We start from the raw sequence: 24,629 nt of genomic DNA on the forward strand, positions 1-24,629 counted from the left end.
GGGGTGGGGGGGGGGGGGGGTGGGGGGGGGGGGCCGTGTGGGGGGGGGGGGGGGTGGGGGGGGGGGGGGGGGGGGGGGGGGGGGGGTGGGGGGTGGGGGGGGTGGGGGTACCAGCATGGCCAATTGGCCATGCTGACAGAGGCTGATGGGAATTGTAGTTCCTGAACATCTGGAGAGCCGCAGGTTCCCTACCCCTGAAGGAGAAGGGCAACAAAAGACAATATAGATTAGAAAGAAACAGGGCCCTAGTTCATCTTGCGTCAAAGAACCAGGTGCTGACATCTTCCAATAAGGGCACTAGTTTGCCCCATCCCCACCCTTTCAAATGATGATGATGAACTTTGGGGTGTATTCTTGTTACTGCTATTCTGATGTAACCTATAAAAGAGAGAACACACTGTCATTTTACGTGGTTCCCCTGATGCTGTTTTGCCCGTCTGTTGGCGTGAATAAAATATTTATCAGATTTTATTCTTTTGTCGGCTTAAGCTTTTTGGCTTAAATATTTTGAACCCGTTACCCTGTTGTAACAGAGGTCCCTGTCCTGCCCAGGCCTGTCCCCAAAACTTCAGGAGTTTCCCAGTCTGGACCTGACAAACCTACCCCCCCCCCAACTTGGTGGCCAGCGGATCTAATAACCCTAGTGTTAGGGAATATTCAATAAACTGTTAGGGTATTCAATAAATTGCTTACTGCTGACCGCCTTGTTTGGAGATTCTCTTTGGGAATAATTTCCATAACCCTAGCTGCAGGTGAGCCAGCTGAGGCCAAGCGGTGGTGTGCCCTATTTTCCAGGGTTCAGTTCATTCTGAATGTACGCAAGGGAAAGAGAGAACAGAGACAGGTAACAAGTGCGTCGGGTCACCTTTTGGAGACTGCGGTGAATGCATGTAAATAGAAACAGAAAACAGAAATAGATTCTCCCTTCTGTCAAAAGCACTTTGCAAACAGAGGACTAGCCCGGCAAGTAAAGAGAAAGGGCAGTCCTTTTCTCGTGCCCTGTTAGTTTGCTGTTTGCAGGGAGTTTGTATTGTAAAGGGGAGTTTGTATTGTAAAGGAATGTTCAAAGGTAGAATCCACCACTTGCAACCAGAAGGGATATAATTTGAACTCCTCCACCTCTACATTGTATTGCTTCATTCTTTTGCACGCAGTATTCAGCATTCATTGTACAACTTGTCCCAGATGATGAAGAAGAAGAGTTTGGATTTATATCCCCCCTTTCTCTCCTGTAGGAGACGCAAAGGGGGATACAATCTCCTTGCCCTTCCCCCCTCACAACAAAACATCCTGTGAGGTAGGTGGGGCTGAGAGAGCTCCGAGAAGCTGTGACTAGCCCAAGGTCACCCAGCTGGCATGTGTGGGAGTGTACAGGCTAATCTGAATTCCCCAGATAAGCCTCCACAGCTCAGGCGGCAGAGCGGGGAATCAAACCCGGTTCCTCCAGATTAGATACACGAGCTCTTAACCTCCTACTGCTGCTCCTACAAGGACATATGCGCATTGCCTAAATTTCAGACCTGTGCATGTATATGAGGCAGTAAGTCCAACTCTACTCAATGGGTTTACTTCTATGTAAGGTTCAGCTGCATTTGCATTAAGGATTTCTGCTCTGCCCCCCCCCTCCCCCACGCTGCATATTTCAGAAACCCTGAGGGCAGAACTGCCCATTACATCTACCACATGAAGATTGGCAGCTGTGAGTTCCCCGTGGAAACTTAATTCAGAAGCGCCGAGGTGCCCAATTCAGATTGAGACCATGGCACAGAGGAAGGAGGGGCTCTTGCCTGCCTGCCCCCTGTGCCATTTTCCTGGCCTGAAGTGATTTCAGGGGGCATTATTTGCCTAAGGGGGGTTGCGCAGTGGCGTATCTTCTTCAGAGAATAAAGGGAACCATCCCTTATTTGAGGTTGCCCTTCTTCTGGTCATTGAGTAAAATGGAAGCCCCACATGATGACCAGGAAGTCCTGCTGTCTCATCGTTTTCGCGTGCCTCAACCCGCCCGAGGCACGCAAAAAATGACGAGGCAGCAGAACTTCCTGTTGCCTCCAAGCACCCTCAAACCCCCCCTGAACTCCCCCCTCCCTTCCTTCCCCCCCCCCCCCGCCAGCTGGGCTCCCAGCTGGCAGCCCGGCCGAGCAGACCGTCTTTTATTAGCACTGAGGCTGGGGGTGGAGCTTGGGGAGCAGGAAGTCTCATGGGCAGGGTCGAGGGCATTGGGGGTGGAGCCTGGGGCATCAGGGGGTGGAGCTAGGGTGGGGGGGGGCAGGGCCTGGGGGGTGTCCTGGAGACAGGTTGTGTCTCTGGAAAGCCGTTGCCCTAGAGCCACGCTTCTGGGGTTGCGCATTCAGTACACGTGGCCTTTCTACGTGTTCTGCTTAGGAAGGCACAGTCTGTTTTGTTTATTTTGCAATAGCTTGCCTTCAGTGACTGTGAAAGCAAAGATGGTCTCTTGCTTCCAGGTACACTAGAAAAACAAACCACCCTAAATAAACTGGAGTCTTTTGGTACCTTAAAGGCACATTAAAGGCACATTTCTTTCTAGCATAAGCTTTTGTGGACTGGGGGCCATTTCTCCAGATGCTCCAGTCCAAGAAAATGTGTTCTAGAGTAATACTTTTTTCATCTTTAAGGTGTTGCGAGAGTCCAGTTTGGTTTTGCTGCAACAAATTACCCAGCTTTCCCCCTGGAGTTGTAATCTGTTATTACCACATTAAATGAACCTCTTCTAGGTGCAAAATGGCAGAATGTGCCATACCTAGGGAGCAATTCTAAGCAGAACTACTTAGAAGTAAGCCCTGTTTTATTCTGTGGCACTTTCGCTCAGGAAAGAGTCCTTTGGATTGCAGGCATAGTGCCTTAGCAGTAATGCATGTGCGCATGCATTTTTTCCTGCATTTCTTAACTTGCTCTTGCAGGGGGATGAACAAGATGTTCAGAAGATTGTAGCTGCATTGAACGAATGCCTTACGGCCCTCCCTCAGCAACGCCTGCAGAGAGTTCACCGCATTGGAATCTGTGGACAGATGCACGGGGTCATGTTTTGGAAAGCTGGCCGAGGTAAGCTATCCTGGTCAAAAAGCTTGCGCTTCGTTTGTTTCACTCTGCCCTTCTCTTATGTGAGTGGCAAGGAATTTTAAAATTCACGCATTAATAGGAAATTGAGACCCAGTGAGGAATTGTAGGGGTCGGGGCAATCTGGAGGTGTCTGGAAGAAATTGGGGTGGGGAGGGGGGAATCTTACACAACTCTCCCAGATTTTTCCTTTCAGGATTCTCTAAGCTCTGAATGGCTTGACCGTGTCTCTTGGTCCCTTTTAACTGACTTTCAGTTGTACCCCACAATCAGTGCTTGCCTCCTGGCGCGTACTCAGGCCTATGTTTATTTCCCATTTGGATTAATGTACAAAGGGCCTCAGGTGGCAGGACCAGAAAAGAATCTTTTCTGCCCAAGCTCTTGGAGATTTGCTACTAGTCAGAGCAGAGAGATGAACCAGGGTCGATTCCCCACTTTTTGGGATCCAATAGCTATATTCCCTCTCTGTTATCAGATCACTTTATTTCAGAATGGTACACTTTGATCTTTAGAAAGGTTGAAGCTATTGGTTTCCCCTTGGAATTACTCCTCATGCTCACAAAGGTGGAAGCCTTCAGACTAGTTAAGAATAGGCTCTTGGATCTTGCTTTTCATAATTTGACTCATGCTGCCAAGACAACCTGTTCTCCGACTACATTATTAATCCCATCACGAGCGATGGAATTGTAGCAACATATCTTAGATCTGCTTTGATTAATCCCACCCAGAGGAGAGCCTTGGCTACTGCAAGATGTAATGTGCTGCCATCAGCTCTGCTGGAGGGAAGATTTAAGAATATGGAACGCTCTAAGAGTTTGTTCATGTGATATGACTACGGTTGAAACACTTGACCATTCTTTGTTTCTTTGCCCTAAATACAATAAGATACGCACGAAATCCATGAATTCCATTTTCTTGCAATGTTCTCAGTGGCATGAGTGTTATAAGATACCCAATCTCCTGAACAGCTCTGATGTGCTCTTTTGTGAAACTGTTGCAAATTTTATACTCGAAATTAGTAATTTTAACTGTATTTCTTAACCTTGTTTTGTTTTAAAATTTTGCCCTGTTTTATATGCCAATAAAGGCTTGTGTTGTGATTCCCCACTTTTAATTAGTTCCAGAACAGTGACTGGAAATGTTGCAGTTTCCTCCCGTTTCCCCCCCTGCCGAACCTTGGGCCACAGATCAGTTCCGGCTCTGTTGCTCCCCCCACCCCTTACCCCGCATTCCTCCCGTATCTGGTTGCTTGTGCAACTTTTGCCAGGACACGTTTACATTCTGGATTGATGGGGAATTTCGGGCGACTGAGTTCATTTTCAGACTCCCGCCCTAGCAGTGACACGATTGCTCCCAGCCAATCGGAACGTGCCAGGCAGTGTGCAATGCACGCGCAGATTTTTCTTTAAGTTTCGGTTTCATCTCGTTCGGCTCCTCCTGTTCCTCTGATTCGGTCATACATTTACCGGTCTAACGATAAAACGAGAACTTGAGAACTCAAGAGAACGGGAACAATCAGATTCCCCTGCTCTTTTTACTAACGATAGAACGGGGGGCTTCTTGGATAGCCGCGGGTGCGAATGATGTGATAACGTGTTGGAAAGTATCCGCCCCGACCCGGCACGACAGCCAATAAGAACATAAGAACATAAGAACTAGCCTGCTGGATCAGACCAGAGTCCATCTAGTCCAGCATTCTGCTACTCGCAGTGGCCCACCAGGTGCCTTTGGGAGCTCACATGCAGGAGGTGAAAGCAATGGCCTTCTGCTGCTGCTGCTGCTCCTGAGCACCTGGTCTGCTAAGGCATTTGCAATCTGAGATCAAGGAGGATCGAGATTGGTAGCCATAGATTGACTTCTCCTCCATAAATCTGTCCAAGCCCTTTTTAAAGCTACCCAGGTTAGTGGCCATCACCACCTCCTGTGGCAGCATATTCCAAACACCAATCACACGTTGCGTGAAGAAGTGTTTCAGGACAGCCCTGGCAATCTGATCCCACGGTAGTGGGGAATGTCCGTTTTCTGGAATCAGAGACAGGACCAGATGCCTTGCCTGCTGTGAGGTCGAAGAAACCGCGACAAAAAGGTCCGGTTACTTTTCAAACTTGCATTAATCTACATCAGATTTACAGTGGGAAATTGACCCAGGAGTCTGACTCAGTATAAATTCGCAATCTGGGCAGGACTCATCACTTCGTGGTGGAGCAGACTTCTGAGATGCCGGGTTCAGTCCCCAATAAAATGATGTGTCAAAAGAAACTCTTAGATGACTGAAATCCACCAGAATCCCTTCTCATTTGAGCTGGTAATTCTGAGCTCAGCGGGACCACTGACCTGGTTCTATTTAAGGGTAGCATTAGTCGTTCAGCTGTGTGAAGAGAGCGAGGCTGGAGGAAGCTGTAATTGCTGCTCATAAAACCAGTTTCCTGAAAGGATGATCTGTTCTCTATCTGAGAGGATCCTTCTGAGACTCCCAGTACTCTGTGGTGTGATTGTTTGAAACCATTCACGATTCGGGAAACCTGTAGCATCATTTCCAACTCTCTCGTGAAGTCAGACCACCAAACCCCTAAACAATAGCAACAAAAAAAGTCATGCAAGTAAATTCTTCAATAGAAGTGCTTAATTTTTGTTTGTTTGTTTCTTTCCAAAGCGTCACGCTCTTTCAACGTGTTTGGCCTGGGTGCCACCGCCCGACCACGAAATGGCTGTCTGTTCTCCCGAGTGGATTAAGCGAAGTTGCAAACGATACTCTTTTCTGTTGTGATGGCCTCTTTTCCTTTTAAGGGCTGGTCATTAACTTTGCTTCAAAGAGCCCATTTTATCGCTAGGGAGATAAATGAGAAATGTGGCCGAGAGCCGCTTAAAAAGAGGCAGGAGGAAATGAGGCAGAAACGTACTTTTCCATGGTTTATGTCCTTTATTTGCATTTTACAAGTCCAGCCTTTGTCAAAGGGCTCAACGTCTTCATATACAGAGGCTGTGTTTTTTTTCTGTACGGTTATTACTGGCAGTTTCATCTCCTCTGTGCTCCATCCCTTCACGTGACCAGTTTTGTCTTCAGGGACTTTGTAAAAACCCTAACTTGACTCCCAAGCAACCTGTCTGCATTGGAGAGGGAACTGTGAAGGGTGGAAAACTGGATGCTTAGAAGAAGAAGAGTTTGGATTTATATCCCCCCTTTCTCTCCTGCAAGGAGACTCAAAGCGGCTTACAAACTCCTTACCCTTCCCCCCTCACTACAAACACCCTGTGAGGTGGGTGGGGCTGAGAGAGCTCCGAAGAACCGTGACTAGCCCAAGGTGACCCAGCTGGCGTGTGTGGGAATGCACAGGCTAATCTGAATTCCCCAGATAAACCTCCACAGCTCAAGCGGCAGAGTGGGGAATCAAACCCGGTTCCTCCAGATTAGAATGCACCTGCTCTTAACCGCTACGCCACTGCTGCTTAGTATGCATACAGTGTGGGGGCAGGCATGGGGTTCCATTGTAATAGAGAGCCAGCATTCTTTTTAATCTTCCAAGGCAAGGTGGGTATTTCAATATTTATGTATTCAGGAATTTTTATCAAAGAAGGTATCAATGAAAAATAAACTGCACAGCACATCAGCAATGTTAAAAAAACCCAACAATAAATACTGTATTGTAAAATCAGACAAAGTGTCAGACCCCAAATATAATAGAAACTGTAGATTTGGTCTGTAGTCTTTATTTGGCACCTGAAGGAAGACTTAAAGGTCATCAGCATGATAAGGCGCTTCTGAAAAGCCGGCGCATAGGACTCCGCTCTGCCTATCCATCCCCGAAAGCAGTGATGGCGGGAACTACTTTTTTGAGACTTGAGTGCCCAAACTGCAGCCCCAAACCCTTGTCTGTTTATCGCAAAGTGCCATACACGACGAATTGCTTGAATACTGAGGGTTTAGTTTTGAAAAAAAAATGTTGGCTCTGTGTTACTTGGAAATAAGCTTGGTGGTAGTTGTTGGCTTTGCTTTGGAAACAACCCGTTGTCAGGACTCTTCCGAGCGAGGTGAATCACGACCCTATAGAGGCAGTTTACTCAGAAGCAACCCATTGCCAGCAACTGAGCTTACTCTCAGGTAACGAAGTCGCGCTTTAGTTCTTTGCATGAAAATCAGTGGGGTTTAACAGAACTGTAATAAAGTTGACCGTATGCTGCTTCCCCAATAACTAGGTCTTAAGTTTAAATGCTGAATAAAATAAGGAGCCCAGCGGCCCAGGCCAGCCCTAAGATGTCGTAGCTAATGCTGGGGACTCTGTTTGCGCGTGCCCACAGAGAGGGCTCTGAGTGCCACCTCTGGCACCCGTGCCATAGGTTCGCCATCACTGCCCTAAAGTTTCCTGCCCCTCCCCCCCGTAGCCAAATGGCCAACCGGCTCTACTCTGCCCCTAGAACAGGGATGGCGAACCTTTTCAAGACCGAGTGCCCAAACTGCAACCCAAAACCCACTTATTTATCGCAAAGTGCCAACATGGCAACAACCTAAATACTGTATTGTATCTGAAATATCAGACGGTGTCAGGCTCCAAATGCGCCGCGTCACTTCGGGGAGTAAAGCTTGGTACGGATTTAGCCTGGAGTGGCTTTGCTTTGAAGCAACTGTACGTGGCACTGCTCCGAACTGGTGAGCATCCACGCGACCCTAGGAGGGTTTACTCAGAAGCAAACCCCATTGCCAGGAACCGAGCTTACTCCCAGGCAAAGGATCACGCTTTCGTTCGTCCCATGAAAATCAGTAGGGTTTAACAGCGCTTAACAGGGTTACCTTCACTGCTTGCCCAAAACTAGGTCTTAGGTTTAATGCTAATAATCTCCCTGAAATAATTACACTATTATCACATGACGAACTCTGTGCACGCGTGCCCACAGAAATGGCTCTGAGTGCCACCTCTGGCACCCGTGCCATAGGTTCGCCACCACTGCCCTAGAACAAAGCACAGAAAAGCTGGGAACAGTTCACACTTGATAAGTGGCTGCTCTTCCTGGGTCCAAGGCCGCAGACAGCGGGAGAGCGATCACCGGACACCTGCAAAGAAGAAAGCCTGACAGTTCCTTTGCAAATGCTCGCCACCCCCAACAGTCACAAAGCAGTAATAAATCACAGGCTAGAAACAGCCCTCCCTATTACTAGCCTCCTAACCTTTTGCAATCCCAAATGGACACTTGCAGCCCTACATACCCTTTCAGGTCCTCTGCAAACGTTTGGCTTAGAGTTTCTAAAAAACACAGTGGGTAACAGACTTCCCTCTGCGATACACCTCTGAAGATGCCAGCCGCAGATGCAGGCAAAATGTGAGGAACAAGATCCACCAGGCCACGGCCCACAGCCCGGGAAACCCACCACAACCAATAAAACATTGGTCAATTCTGCACTTGCGTTATCGACCTAAGTTCGAGCTGCGTTCGACCCAAGTGCTCCGCACAACCACTGGGGTTGACATGGTTTTGTACCAGCTTCGCCCCGTGTAACGGTCAAATTTCCGACTCCAGTTGGGAACTACTACTTTTTCAGGGAACCACGCTCGAACTCAGCTCGATTCCAGTAAAGTGCGGAATCTGGTGCTAGGAGTCCCCCATTCAGCCAATCACAGCTGAGTGTTTCGGGCATGTGTACAGCTGGCCAATTAAAAAAACGCTACCTTTGTCCCTCCATTTCTGTGGCAGTTTTTTTATAACGTGTGTGGGGATAGACGGAACATGGCCGTAGAACAGTAGCCAATCGGAACGGAGCGGCGAAGAGGCACAGGATGATTCCGCCCTCCGAGCTGGGATCAAGCTGGTTGCAGTGGGGAACCACAATGGCTTCGACCTAGGTTAGTACCCTTCTCAGGGAACTGGGTCGAACCTATTTTACTCGTGTGCAGAATCGCCCATTGATTCGTAGGGTCGCCATGAATCGGAAGTGACTTGACAGCACTTTACACACATACAGACACATCGTATGACCACATTGATTTGTTCCACTCCAAAGCCCAGATGCTGCATGCCAGTGGAATGTTCTGAGTTCTCTTCAAAGTTTACCCCACGTAGCATGTTTTACAGTAGTCCAGTCTAAAGGGTACCACGGTGGGGGGTCAGCAATGTCCAAGGTCGTGGTGGGGCGGCAGACCAATTTCTGCACTGAATGCAGTTGAGGAAAAAGCAGGATCCTATGCTGTTTTCTGTTATTTTTCACCTGAGAGGGCTAGGTCCCAAACTGATGACTACCCAGGTGTTCTCGTGACTTTGTTTTACTGATCTCTCCTTCACATTTGGGCTTTTGCCAAATTGCATCATTGCTGTGAGTCGACAACCCGCCTCCTCTCCTGTTTTTCTTTGTTGAAAACTTTTATTAAGCAAGCAGCCAATTGCATTACACCTACTCACTCATCACTTCTGATTTGAAATTGTACACGACTGAGGTACTGTAGGACATTCTACCAAAATATTGAAAATATTGGCACACCATTTCATAGCTTTTGAATGAACGCTTGTTCCATATTGAAGACCCGGGTTAAATGGTGCTAAACTTTTCAACCCTTACCTCAGGTTGCAAATGGACAGGAACCGGCCAACGATTTGAGCCGGAGGAAGTCAGTCACCTGATCACATGGCGAGACAGTCGATGCAGTAGCAACTTCCTCTCCTCGCTGCCACCACCGTGGTCACATGTTAGTGTGGCGACAGGATTCGGCTGCGCCACCATCTACTGGTACTTGCAGAACAAGTAGGTACTGCCGTGCTTTGGAGGGCACCTTCTCCATCTTGTTTGTTTGTTTGCCTCTGATCCTTTGCTGCTTCGTTGCAGGCAAAGCCCAGGAGTTCAACTTCATCTTAAGAAGTTTAGGTAGGCATAAGCAGTGATGGGATTCAGCCGGTTTGCGCCACTTCGGCAGAACCAGTTGTTAAAATGGTGCTTGTAAACAACCAGTTGTTAAATTATTTGAATCCCACCACCGGAACCGGTTGTTAAATTGTTTGAATCTCACCACTGGGCATAATCCAGAGGTGGGATCCAGCAGGTTCTCACAGGTTCCCAAGAGTAGGTTACTAATTATTTGTGTGTGCCGAGAGGGGGTTACTAATTGGTGGTTTTGCCACGTGGTTTTTGCCTTAGTTACGCCCCTCCTCTCAGCAGTAGCGCGCAGAACTTGAAGCAGTCTAGCAGGAGGTGCACCGGCGTGCGTGGCAGCCTGCGCCTGCGTGCATTCGTTTCCTGCCCATGGACTGGCACAGCGGCTGCGTCCTTGCCACAGCCCCGCCCAGGAATGCCCGCCCCCGGAATGCCCGGCCACACCCCCATCGTGCCCCGCCCAGCCCCATTGGCGCTACTCCACAGTTTGAATCCCACCACCATGGGAACCTGTTACTAACATTTTTGGATGCCACCACTGCTCCCATCCAAATAGTTACCAGGGCCGGCCCTGTTTAGCACCTGAAATCTGATGAGATCAGGCTAGCCTGGGCCACAATGTAAACAGAGGCTGTTCAATGCTGTTCCAAATCAGGTTACAATTCCAAACAGACTTCCTTGGAGGTTGAGGGTCATTGGCGTGTGGACGGCCCACTGTGTGAGCCAGAGAAGTGAGCAATACTGAGGCTTAATTGGGGGTGAGGCGGAGTTAAGCAAGAGATTTCTGTAAGAGATGGATTGGAGGAGGGTTTGGAGGCAGTTCCAGGTTGACCTGTGAGAGACTGCAGGGCCTGTGGAATAACAGAAAAGCCACTGGAAAGTATTTTGTAAGGAAGCTGGACATTTTTGGGAGGCAGAGGCTGGTCTGGAGACTTCCAGATAACACAGGGGGCAAGTTGAAGGCTCTCGAAGCATTGCGGCACAGAGGGGGACAGTGTGGGAGTCTGTCCCTCCATTCTGATTCTTTCTCCTGCGTTCCATAAACTGGTCTGGAGATCTGAAAAAAGCAGATGGTCCATGGACTTGACTGTGGATTCATCCTTGACGGCACTTCAGCCTCACATGCTTCCACAGCATCCCAAAATATATTGGACAACATTGTAGGAGAAAAATTATTCTTGTTTCCTGTTGTCTTACAGCAATAGAGGCAGCATGTCGTTTCGGCAAATGAGAGAAGCAGGGGGCAACTCTGCCGTCCTGTTTTCTTCCAAGCCCTTTTATTGACAGTTACAGGTGGAAAAACAAACAGGGCAGGCAGGCACAATGGACAGGGCAAAGAGCACGGGTTAGAGCAGAGAATTTGATATTTTCACGTACACATTGGAGCCAGGAGGTCTTGCAACCTCAGCAGTTTCTCCGAATCCACACTTTGGAAGGAGAGGTCAGTCGGGGTGGCGGTGTGCCACCGTACTCGAGCGTTTCCCAGGCACTCAGGCCCTCCAACAGTTTCCGTCGTTGCTGAACGTTATGCAAGGCTGCTGGGGCAGGATGATCACAGAACACCTCAGAAATAAGCAGTGGTGGGATCCAAAAATTTTAGTAACAGGTTCCCATGGTGGTGGGATTCAAACTGTGGCATAGCGCCAATGGGGCTGGGCGGGGCACAACGGGGTGTGGCCGGGCATTCCTGGGAGGGGCTGTGGCAAGGTCCTTGGGCGGGAAACAAATGCATGCAGGCGCAGGCTGCCACGCAGGCCGGTGCACCTCCTGCTAGACTGCTTCAAGTTCTGCCGCTACTGCTGAGAGGAGGGGCGTAACTAAGGCCAAAATCACGTGGCAAAATCACCAATCAGTAACCCCCTCTCGGCACACACAAATAATTAGTAACCTACTCTCGGGAACCTGTGAGAACCTTCTGGATCCCACTTCTGGAAATAAGTCAACTTAGAAATAAGTCCCATTTTATTCAAGAGGACTGTCCTAGAGGTAAACTCTTTTGAATAAAATGGCCTGTTAGCTACACTGTAAAAAACAAAAACAGCCACGCTATCCCAAAGCTTCTGCTTTGAGCTGCAGAAATGCAAATTATCTATTTACTTGATTGATACTGTCTTCAGTATTTCCCAGCCTTACTGTCTTTTCCAGTGAGTATTTTTCAGTGGCTAAAGTACAGTAGTTTCAGTTTAGTCATTTAGCTCTTAACAGCATAATTACTAGATAAAGTTTTTTAATGGCCTTTATTTTATCAGGCTGCACAGAAGCATATTTGGTATTCCCTGTGTCAAAATCATGTGTACTGCATTTAAAAAAAAATATCCAGGAAAAGGCTGTGCTGAAAAACTTTCTCTTTGACGTGGGTTTTTATGTGTGCAGAGGGATTGAGGGAACATTCAAACACTATGGATAGATAAAATATTGTAGAAATGTAAATTCTCATTCATGGTTCATAGGGGTCAACATCATTTATTCCATTATTTAAAAGAATAGTCGATTATGTGCCTTTCTTCCTAGTGGGGACACAAAATGTGTCATCCTCATCTCTTCCATTTTATCCTTATTGTTCTGAGAATAGTAACTGAGTCTCCCGACAAGCTTCCGTCTCTGAGCGAGGATTCAAAGCTGAGCTTCTCAGAGTCACTTGGTAATGACCTATGGGAAGTCACTAACAAAATAATGGCATCAATTAAAGCTGCGCAAAACTGTACAGAATGATTTCATTTTTATCATTTGTGGAGTCAAATGAGGGACTGGGCCTGTGCCCGGAAAGATCTAGATATAAATAAATGTACTAAGTGCTTTTTTAGTCTTCGGGAAAGTTATGGCAAATGCCCTAAGTCCATTATATAATTAGGATACTGTATATTACCAGTTCTCACTTGAACGAATTGCTGAAAATCTGCTATTCATCATATGTTGTGACATCCAATATTTGTGACTAAGGACATATTGTCATTTCTCAACCTATGCTAAAGAATGCCAATACAAGGTTCAGAAACTCTGTTTGTGCCCACGGAGCATGGTCAGCTATTTTCGTGGGGCGAAACAGCATCTCTTTACTTTTTGTTAATTTACAAGGTTATACTTTTCTGCCTACCTGGATATTCCATTTGTATTCACAGAACCCTCTTCCGTCATGCCTATCAGCAGCCTAATTTTGCCTCTTTCAGCAAGTTACTGTTAGGGGAGGGCGGTAAATGATGACATCACTGATAGATAGTTGCATACCTGTTGGAGTAGAGGACATTTAGACAGTGGTGGGATCCAAACATTTTAGTAACAGGTTCCCATGGTGGTGGGATTCAAACTGTGGCGTAGTGCCAATGGGGCTGGGCGGGGCACAACGGGGGCGTGGCCGGGCATTCCAGGAGTGGGGCATTCCTGGGCGGGGCTGTGGCAAGGTCCTTGGGTTGGTCCTTGGGTGGGAAACAAATGCACGCAGGTGCAGGCTGCCACGCACGCTGGTGCACCTCCTGCTAGACCAGGGGTAGGGAACCTGCGGCTCGAGAGCCGCATGTGGCTCTTCTGCCCTTGCACTGTGGCTCCACGAGCTGAGCCGCCGGCCCCATCCTTGCACCAACTGCCCATGGTCGGCTGGACCGTGCCGCGGGCTTCCCCTCTCACCCGCCCCGTTGGAGCGGGGCGGGTGCTTTCCCAGCAGCCGGTGAGGCCGAGCCGCCGGCCCCATCCTTGCCCGCCCTGCAGGCAGCAGGGCGGGCGCACCAACTGCCCAATGTCGGCTGGGCCACGCTGCGGGCTTCCCCTCTCACCCGCCCCGTTGGAGCGGGGCGGGCGCTTTCCCGGCGGCCAGTGAGGCTGAGCCGCCGGTTTCATCCTTGCCCGCCCTGCAGGCAGTAGGGCAGGCGCATCCATGCGCTTCTCAGAATGAGCTGAGTAAAAGGTAAAAAAACCCAATATATACAGTGTTATCTTTATTTTAAATGTCAAAAATTATTTGCGGCTCCAAGTGTTTTCTTTTCCCGTGGAAAATGGGGTCCAAATGGCTCTTTGAGTGTTAAAGGTTCCCTACCCCTGTGCTAGACTGCTTCAAGTTCTGTGCGCTACTGCTGAGAGGAGGGGCGTAACTAAGGCAAAAATCATGTGGCAAAATAATTAGTAACCTACTCTCGGGAACCTGTGAGAACCTGTGGATCCCACCTCTGCAGTTAGAACCCCGGAAGTCACTATCTAGTGGAAAAGAGCAACCTTTTGGAAAAGAGCAGCCCAAAAGAACCTGGAGATTTCTCTCATTGCCCTAACTAATTTCCGCTATCGTCCTGTTGTTCTTTGGCTAGGCCGGATTTCTTGAAACATTACGATGTTTCTGGGACCATCCAGGATTACGTGGCCAGCATGCTGTGTGGCCTCCAACGACCCCGGATGTCCACCCAGAACGCTGCCAGTTGGGGGTACTTCAACACCACCCGAAAAAGCTGGAATACGGACATGTAAGTAAGAGCTGACAGACAGCTTCATGCAGAGATTGAAATGTTGGACTGGGATTTAGGAAACCCAAGTTCATATTCCCACTCTGCATATTTGCTGGGTGACCTTGGGCCAGTCACAGACACTCAGCCTTGAGCCTGGCAAGGGTTTGGATGGGAGACCCCCAAGCAATACACAGAGGCAGGCAATGGCAAACTATCTCTGAACATCTCTTGCCTTGAAAAGCCTATGGGGTTGCCATAAGTTAGCTGTAGACTTGATGGCAGTTTCCACCAACAAGTAAGAGTAAGGTGACCAGACGTCCCGCTTTTGGCGGGACAGTCCCGCCTTAAACCAATTTGTCCTGCATCCCGCGGGGTTTTTTAACTGTCCCGATTTTTGGAAGGCTGCTGCACTGCCTGTCACAGGGCGGGAAACAGGGGAGCGCCCCAGAAGGCAGTGCGGCAGCCTCCCACGCTGCCGCACTGCCTTCTGGGGCGCTCCTGTTTCAGGAGCGGGAAACCGGGAAGCGCCCCAAAAGGCAGTGCGCTCCTGCAGCCGCGCGTGCGCGTGCGCACCCGCAGTCCTGCTTTAAAAAGGTGAAAATCTGGTCACCTTAAGTAAGAGCCATCACTAGATGGGAAGCAGGAGATCAAGCTGTGATCCCCGTGCAGGGACAGAGAATAACTCAATGCTTTGAACTTTTTAAAAAAAGCACGGATTGGAAGAGATCCCAATTACAGAAATTTTCAACAATATCTATTTAAGAGAGAGCCAGCGTGGTGTAATGGTTAAGAGCAGGTGGATTCTAATCTGGAGAAAATGAAGAAGGGCAGCCAGAAGCAACATACATCTGCCAGCCCGGCATAGTATTTAAGAGCAGGTGGACTCTAATCTGGAGAACCGGGTTTGTTTCCCCACTCCTCCACCTGAGTGGCAGAGGCTTATCTGGTGAACCAGATGTGTTTCCGCACTCCTGCATTCCTACTAGGTGACCTTGAGCTAGTCACAGTCCTCTCCGAACTCTCTCAGCCCCCCCCCCCCAACCTCACAAGGTGTCTGTTGTGGGGAGAGGAAGGGAAAGAAGCTTGTAAACCACCTTGAGTCTACTTACAGGAGAAAAAGTGGGGTATAAATTCAAACACCTCCTCTTCTTCTTAAAGCTCAGACCGAATCAGGAAGAACCCTGACACTTTTTGCTCCGTTCTTGGAGAGTTTGGGTCTAGTAAAATATAAACATTGAATGATTATTTTTTTGCATGGAAGTGGGAAGTTGATGGCATCAAAACCAATCCCAGTATTTTTGCTGCTACATGGTTTGCAGCGGACTGGTGGTTTAGCGTTATGGAAGCCTTACCTTAATTCCAGGCACCTGGCAGGTGGTGTGGAGGAATGGCAAGAGGGTGACCGCACAAGGAGCAGCAGTGGCGTAGGAGGTTAAGAGCTCATGTATCTAATCTGGAGGAACCGGGTTTGATTCCCAGCTCTGCCGCCTGAGCTGTGGAGGCTTATCTGGGGAATTCAGATTAGCCTGCACAGTCCCACACATACCAGCTGGGTGACCTTGGGCTAGTCACAGCTTCTCAGAGCTCTCTCAGCCCCACCTACCTCACAGGGTGTTTTGTTGTGAGGGGGGAAGGGCAAGGAGATTCTGCAGGAGAGAAAGGGGGGATATAAATCCAAACTCCTCCTCCTCCTCCTCCTCCAAATTGTTCTGGAGTGGAGAAGAATAGCTCGGGTGTCCTTGGTAAAGAGTACCGTACCCTTGTCCAAGATGGCTTCCCCTAGTGTTGTAATGCAGGGGATCCTGGAATAGCTGCTAGTGATTGTTTCAACATGCTCCTGTTGGAGACTTTATCTTGTCAGCATTTAGCTGTAGCCTTGTGGTACAATTTTGTCCTTTGCTACCTTGTGGTTGCGTAGCACCCTGTTTTGCTCGTTATGTTTCAACATGCTGGCAAAACAAAGGGTCCTACCCACTGAAGAGCAGGAAGAAACAGTATCCATCTGCCAGCATAACATAATATTTAAGAGCAGGTGGACTCTAATCTGGAGAACCAGGTTTGATTCCCCACTCCTCCACCTGAGTAGCGGAGTCTTGTCTGGTGAACTAGGTTTGTTTCCCCCTCCCCCTACATTCCATCTGGGTGACCTTGGGCTAGTCACAGTTCTTCAGAACTCTCTCAGCCCCACCTACCTCACAAGGTGTCTGTTGTGGGAAGGGGAAGGTGACGGAGCTTATAAGCTGCTTTGAATCTCCTCACAGGAGAGAAATGGAGGTATAAATCCAAACTCTTATTCTTTATCATCTTCTGTTGGGTATGCCAACGTGTCTAATATTCTGAACGAATTTCTCTCGTTCCCACAGCAACCTTTATTAGTCTATAATAAGGTGACCAGATGGTCACCTTTGTGAACCGGGACGGGCGGTTAGGCGGCTGCGTGCGGCCTTCTGGGGTGCTGCCGTTTCACGCCCTGTGACACGGCGGGAAACAGGAGCGCCCCAGAAGGCCGTGCTCCTGTGGCCGCATGCGGGGGAGGCTGCTGCACTGCCTTGTGCCCCAGAAGGCAGTGCGGCAGCCTTCCAAAAATCGGGACAATTGAAATAACCTGCGGGACACGGGACAAATTGTTTGAAGATGGGACTGTCCCGCCAAAAGTGGGACGTCTGGTCAGCCTAGTCTATAATCAACTTTTTAGTCAGTCCAGAGGACTGGTATAAATCTAAACAATGATCCAGTGGGCCTTATGGCTTTATGACAAATGTTGTTTTGAAAACTCCTGGCTTCCTTTCTTAGAACACCAAGAGTCTGAGGCTTGGGCCAGGTCTCGGCGAGGAGCGGATTCCCTTCCCTAACTCAGCAGGGAAGATGCAGTTGCTTTCTAGCCCATCTCAAGGTTTGCAGGAAACGTGTGCCTGGTGCTCGGCGTTTTCATCACTAACCCAGTGTGGCAAAGCAGACCGTTGTGTGTGTGAGGCTGACTGGCTGCTTGTGTTTTGCATCTGGAGCAACCAATTTGCTGGAACCCAGAAGGGATCATAACACACCTAATTCATCTGTGCTTCTTGGTCTGGTGTGATCTCAACAATCCAAATATGCTCGAAAGATAGAAGGCATTTCTTGATCAATTGGTTTTTCTGCGAGTGGATGTTAACCCCGTCATCACCTACAATGTGTCTTTGATTGCTTTGGCTGCCAAAAAACCCACACAAAAGCACTCCAAATTTGCCTCCACAGCAAATCAATGTATGCATTTGTTTAATAATTTGGCACCCAGTTGATATAACTCATTAGGGTTTTTATAATTGTTTTACTACTTTGATATATTGTTGTATCTGGTTCTGTATTTGTATATTTTGATTGATGGGATCATAGATTGTGATGGCCTTTGGCTGCATGGTATAGAAGGCAATTTCTTATACCAGGGGTGTCCAACTCTGGCTCCCTGCTGCCATGCCGTTCTAGCGCCACTCTGTTCTCTTCCTCTGGTTTCAGCCTTGGGAAATCACACTTCCCCGTCCATTTGCTCCCCGAAGTGGTTGACCCGGGAGACCTTGCAGGGGAAACGTCCTGTGTGTGGCATGCGATTCCAAAGGGCACTGCGGTTGGGGCTGCCCTGGGTGACTGTCAGTGCTCAGTGAACTCCTGCCTGCCCGAAAGCACTGACGCAGGTACGAGCACAAGCTGTAATGGCCTTCTTCCCGGTGGCACCGAGGACCAAAATGGTCCCATCTGTGGGAGAACAGGAGGTTGCTTTGGGAGTTTGGTGGATGTTACTTTTTAAAATTGCGTATTTCAGCCTAAAATGCAGCATGTGAGATGGATCGTGAGTGGCCAAGCCTATGCATATGTTGTCTTTTATGCACATTTGGTCACAGATGTAACTACCTCGACTGTTAGGGTCCTGCTAGATTACTTATGGGGGGTGTGTGGCAAAGATGTGGGACACTGAAGCCCCGTCCCCCGAATAGTGAGATTTCATCAAGCATTGCCCCACATACTGTCAAGCAGGGATTCATAAGGACCGGCACCCCTTTTTAGAAACAAACCCCAAAAGATTCCTGCAGTTCTGAACTGTATCGTCACACCGTTCTGCTATGGCACTTCATTCTCTTGCATGTGTGAACGGAGCCGTAGCTACATTTTTCTAGTCCTGACGTTGTGCAATGGGGTTCCGTTCACTATGTGAACCTTTTCAGACCCAGAAATTTTATGAGCTGAATGTAGCGTATAGTTCTACTGTACATGGTCTATTGTTATGTGCTGTCTGTTGAAAACAGCCTTGAGCCCCAGAGGGAAGGAACGGTACAGAAATGCAACAACAACAACAACAACAATAAACATTGTCAAATTCAGAAGGCAGCCCTGCTGGGATCCGCACGAATACTACGCCGATACATTACAACTTCCTAGGCCTCTGGGTGAGGCTCGAATTGTAATGAAGGCCAACAACCAGCTAAAGATCTGGCAGCTGTGAAATCTACAATAATAATAATAATAATGAATTTCTAGGTCATTTAGGGTGCTAAATGTTACTTAGGAAGTAACTGCTGAACCTTTAGCCCAATCCAGCAAAGCTCTTCTGACATTCTTATGTCCCCTCCCCACTTTCTTCCTCTTCCTCCTAGTCCTCTACATCGGCACTTCTGCTCAGCTGACCATCTTGGCACCCGTTGGCTTCCAGCCGGGGGAGTCCCCAGACCCTCGTTCCCCCAGGACCTACATTCCATATTTTGGCAATCGCTATCTGGCCGTGGCGGCCTCGCTTAACGGCGGAAACGTGGTGTCGGCATTTATGGACATGTTGACTGAATGGATGGCAGAGCTGGGTAAAGTATCAGGGAAGGGCTTATCTGGTGAACCAGATTAGCTTGTGCACTCCAACACGTGCCAGTCGGGTGACCTTGGGCTAGTCACAGTTCTTCGGAGCTCTCTCAGCCCCACCTACCTCACAGGGTGTTTGTTGTGGGAGGGGGGGAAGGGAAAGGAGATTTTAAGCCCCTTTGAGTCTCCTTACCGGACAGAAAGGGGGGGATATAAATCCCAGCTCTTCTTTTGTTCGTTGGCGGTACCCTCCTTCATTCACACTCCGCCTCCAGCGTTCCTGGTGTTACCCGCTGCTAGGGCAACACTAACGGAGTTTATTTCAGTGATTCAGACCGGCAGCAACCAATCAGCGAGGGCAGCAATACAATTGAAGCCACAAAGTCCAAATTGAAAATAAAATAAAATAAAGTTTTTAATGCAGTCGAACAGAGTTTCGTTCAGTAGAGAGTGAATTCAGCAGCAGCTCGGTGAGCACCAGGCAAGGCGTACGGCTAAGCCTGGCAAAACACAGAAAAGTACAGACTTTCTATCGTAAATTTTAGAGGTTACATCATGGATTGAATTATACAATAATACAGGGCCGTCAAGGTCCATTAAGCTTCTTCTTCCAAGACATCCAGGTCTTATCTTTGGTGAGGAAACACCTCCGGATAGTTGTCCTTGTGATAACGCAAATGTTTGCCTTCTGGCTCTTATGCATATTCACCTTGACATTCCGCCCCGTATCTGGCTGTTAATGGGTTTTTACAGCATTTAAGAGAGACTTTGGTGAGGTTAGATGATTAGGTTATTCCTTTGATTTCCCCCAAACTCAGAGGAAATTGTTTAACATAAATTCTGCCCGCTGGCTTTTCCTGGGTGTGTGGAACAATTACTCGGGGCTATGTCAAAAGGCAAAAGGGGTTTGCCTGATGCATTAACTGTCTGCATCCCGTTTCTCTGGGTCCACTTTAGCATAATCTAGTCTTTTTGATTTAGACAATGGTTTCAGGGAGTAATATATTTAATACATTTTACAGCAGGAAGGAAAACTGTACAGAAAACTAAAACAAAACCTAAATTCTACTAACATCATATGTCTACCCAAAACTATATTAAAAACGAAATAACTATTATCTGTCCCTCTGGCTACACTGGGTTCTTTTTCACTTTTCTTCCCTCGATCAACTCCTAGCCAGTTTCTTTTGCTGACCTGGGAGTCTCGTGTGTGGAGAGAGGAGGCCCTGTCCTCATGCAGCGGGCGGATTTGCAGAGTCATGTCATAGGGCAGTGGTGGCGAACCTATGGCACTCCAGACATTCATGAACTACAATTCCCATCAGCCCCTGCTAATTTGCCATGCTGGCAGGGACTGATGGGAATTGTAGTCCATGAACATCTGGAGTGCCATAGGTTTGCCACCACGGTCTTAGGGGCGGGGTTCTGTCATCAGCTGAGGGGCGGATGCCTGTAACCTTCAGGAAAAAGACCTGACAGCTAGTGGTGGGATCCAAAAATTTTAGTTCCCATGGTGGTGGGATTCAAACTGTGGCATAGCGCCAGTGGGGCTGGGAGGGGCACGACGGGGACGTGGCTGGGCATTCCTGGGCGGGGCGGTGGCAAGGATGCAGCTGCTGCGCCGGTCCTTGGGTGGGAAACGAATACACGCAGGCGCAGGCTGCCACGCACACCAATGCACCTCCTGCTAGACTGCTTCAAGTTCTGCGCGCTACTGCTGAGAGGAGGGGCGTAACTAAGGCCAAAACCACGTGGCAAAATCACCCATTAGCAACCCCCTCTCGGCACACCCAAATAATGAGTCACCTACTCTCGGGAACCTGTGAGAACCTGCTGGATCCCACCTCTGCTGACAGCCCCCTCTCTGTTCCAAAGCACTCTAGGTCGGGAATGCTTTTTGCTACAACAGGGGCGTCCAGCTCTGGCGCTTCAGGTGTCCATTGGCCATGCCAGCAGAGGCTGATGGGAATTGTAGTCCATGAACATCTGAAACGCCAGAGTTGGACGCCCCTATGCTACAACTTGCAATGTATCTTGGACTGTGTGATTATTGTATAAAGAGACCTACTATTCACTCTATCCCCAATGGCTTAGAACAGAAACATGTACACAAAGAAGGGAGGAGCAAGGGCTCTATTAATGGGCAATCAGGGGCCTAAAACATACAAACATTTACATGCTTACTAATTCCTCTATTGTGCTACTTATTTCCTAATACAGGTACAAATGTCATTTCCCAAAAAAAATCTTTTTAGAGAACATTTAAGTCCTTTTAAATCACCCAAGCAGCGGTGGCGTTAAGAGCAAGTTCATTCTAAGCTGGAGGAGCCGGGTTTGATTCCCTGCTCTGCCGCTTGAGCTGTGGAGGCTGATCTGGGGAACTAGATTAGCCTGTGCACTCCCACACATGCCAGCTGGGTGACCTTGGGCTAGTCACAGCTTCTCGGAGCTCTCTCAGCCCCACCCACCTCACAGGGGGTTTGTTGTGAAGGGAGAAGGGAAAGGAGTTTGTCAGCCCCTTTGAGGCTCCTTGCAGGAGAGAAAGGGGGGATATAAATCCAACTCCTCCTCCTCCTCCTCCTCCTCTTCCTCCTCTTCCTCCTCTTCCTCCTCCTCCTCCTCCTCCTCCTCCTTCTTCTTCTTCTTCAGTCCATAAAATGAATGTGGATTTTCACTGTATATCTTGAGTGTCCGCAACTTGCGGAGAATTTATACATGTTCCAGACCGAAATTGTACATGTTCCAGACCAAAACCCTATCCGCACCCTTCTTCTCTGTGTGTATGTTTCTGTTTTAAGCCATTGGGCATAGTGTAAATAGTAGGAGATGCTTTTTGCCAGAGACGCCATGCGAGGGAGGCTTGGAGGCAGACGTTAACCCTCCTGTCTGTTTCCCGCCGATCCGCACCCCTCCTCTGCCCGAACTGTTGCCTTTCCCCGGGTCTGGTCTGCCAAACACAGACCTGGAAAGGGGAGGAGAAGTGGTGGGATTCAGCCGGTTCGCACCACTTCGGCAGAACCGCTTGTTAAAATGGTGCTTGTAAACAACCAGTTGTTAAATTATTTGCATCCCATCACCGGAACCGGTTGCTAAATGATTTGAATCCCCCCCACTGGGGAGGAGCCCCCTTGCAAAGACCAGATTTTCAAGCAGTCCCCCATCCCTTCCTCCTCTCAGAAGCATTCCCCCTCCCCTGGAGCATTTCACAGGAGAGCACAAGAGGTCATCAGGGGTAATTGGTTGCCCCCCCTTTCCTTTTTGTGGTTTGAATCCGAACAAAAAGGCTTTTTGAAGGTAAACACCTCAATCTCCCATAAACCACAGAACATCCCTTCTCTCTCTGCTTTCAGCCGAGCCTCGAAAGACCGCGTTAATGAGGATTTTCCATTACTTTTCCAGCTTTATTACCGTTTGGAGCACTTAATGGCTTGGATGCTGTTAGGTCATTTGGTTTCTTGGCCCCTCCCTCTTCTGCATGCAGTCACTGTCCCTGCGCTGCCTTGGCTGGAGGGAGGAGGGCCCAGCCAGCCACCCTTTCCCAAACGCCCTGAACATCAATCTTTTCATCCCGTAATACCTTGTTAGCCAACAGGGTGTCCTACGAGGGGGTCCACACTGGAACTAGGCCTGGGTCCAAAACCAGGTTTGGTTGGAACCAGGGAGCCTTGGGTTCAAAATCCAGTTTGAGTTGTGAGAAGAAAATTGGGCAGCTGCCTTGCATGCCTCCTTAAAGGAGGTTGGGCAGCAGGCTGGTGAGGCGCAGTGGCGTACCACCCTCTGGGCAAACTGGGCAGCTGCCCAAGGTGCAGGAATTTAAAGTCACGTGGGGGGCGGCCTGATTTCTAGCCCCGCCCACTCTCTACGGTGGCCCACAAGCAAGGAGGGATGAGCAAGGAGTTTCCTGCCATCACAAAGGACAATCCCCCCCGCGATCCCAGAGCAACCCAATCCCCGGAGGGCAGACCAACCCCCAGCTGGGTGGGCAGGGCTACCTCCGCCCATTGTGAGGGGCGCATCAAACCCAGGTTTTGCCCAGGGCGCCAGTTTCCCTAGGTACACCACTGGTGAGGTGACCCCAATGGGCACAGGATTGCTCTTTAGCTCACAGCCACACCTTGTGAGTGGCTGGTCAGCCATTTTGGAATTCAGACTGGAGCAGGATTGGACAAAGGCCCCAATCTTCTGACCAACCAGCTCTCTGGCTTCTTCCAAGCCCCATTTCCTGGGTTTTACTTTCCTCCTCTTAAAGATGGGGCCTATTTTCTATGTCCTGTATCTCTACAGCATGCGGTTACAAACTGAACTTTCCCTGTGATCCTAGGCCAGTGGTGGCGAACCTTTGGCACTCCAGATGTTATGGACTACAATTCCCATCAGCCCTTGCCAGCATGGCAGGGGCTGATGGGAATTGTAGTCCATACCATCTGGATCGCCAAAGATTCACCACCATGGTCCTAGGCTGATCCCCGTAGGGTAGCCTGTTCTGCATTGGAGGGGGCGGTGGTGCTCAGCCCTGGGAAGGATGAACCAGCCCGCTTGTTTATTTGGTGCGCTGTCTCTCCAGCCACAAGATCCTGCTCTGCCCTTTGTTGATTTCTTTTCTTGGCGTGTTTATTGGCAGGGCTCGAAGTCCCTCGTTCCACCCTCTACCAACGAACGATCCAAGCCGCCCTGGCCCAAGCCGACACGGCCCTCTCCGTTTCTGCGACCGTCTTTGGCGAAAGGCACACACCCGAGGAGCGGGCGTCCGTGGCGGACATCGTGACCTCCAACCTCTCCTTGGGCCACGTGACCCGAGCCCTGTGCCGCGGCATGATCCGGAACCTGCACTCGATGATGCCTTCCCAGTGCCTGGTGGAGGCGGGGGCCAAGCGGATCCTGGCCAGCGGCAACGCCCTCTCCAGGAACGAAGTGTTGAGGCAGGAAGTGGAGAGGATGTACCCCTTTCCGGTGGTTTACGGGAAAGACATGGAAGCGGCAGTCGGGGCTGCCTTGGTGATGCTACGCAGGCAGTGAGGTCAGAGCTCAGGGGAGCAGAGCTCCACTGCCGCTGCCACACACAGACGCCTGCGTCGCCTTCCGAGTGGAAAGAGCGCGGGAACCCTACTCTCTTTGCAGGAGGACATGGCAGACAACCAGAGCCCCCCTCGTGCCGTGAAAGAGGGTGGCATAAGTGGGCCGTACAGTGGTGCCAGAGAATATCCCGGTCAGCAGTGGGCAGCGTGCAAACGACAGCTGTCGACAAGTTGGCACTTGATTGCTCAGGTCTGAACCTCCAAAGGGCACCTGCAGGGTGCCTCTCTTGAGCGCCACTCCTCAAGAATCCTTTCAGTAAAGAGGTGGGGAAATATCCCCTTTGAACGGGCTGGCTGGGGAGCCGCTGGGCATTCCACTCTTGTAACTTATCCTCCAGTGTTAATTCTGGGTCTATAATAAAAAGGCACCAAAGATTT

General features: G+C 49.4%; 1 protein-coding gene across 1 annotated transcript; it reads left to right on the top strand.

Moving 5' to 3' along the window:
- The first annotated feature begins 2,788 nt into the window (after nt 1-2,788).
- On the top strand, nt 2,789-24,629 carry SHPK (sedoheptulokinase). Its single transcript, XM_048519613.1, has 6 exons — nt 2,789-3,060; nt 9,625-9,802; nt 14,221-14,373; nt 17,848-18,023; nt 18,981-19,181; nt 23,798-24,629. The coding sequence occupies exons 1-6, from the start codon at nt 3,027-3,029 to the stop codon at nt 24,190-24,192; spliced, it is 1,137 nt and encodes a 378-aa protein (XP_048375570.1). The 5' UTR covers nt 2,789-3,026; the 3' UTR covers nt 24,193-24,629.

This window comes from Sphaerodactylus townsendi, linkage group LG16 (assembly GCF_021028975.2).
Source record: "Sphaerodactylus townsendi isolate TG3544 linkage group LG16, MPM_Stown_v2.3, whole genome shotgun sequence".
In the NCBI taxonomy this organism is placed as follows: Eukaryota; Metazoa; Chordata; class Lepidosauria; order Squamata; family Sphaerodactylidae; genus Sphaerodactylus; species Sphaerodactylus townsendi.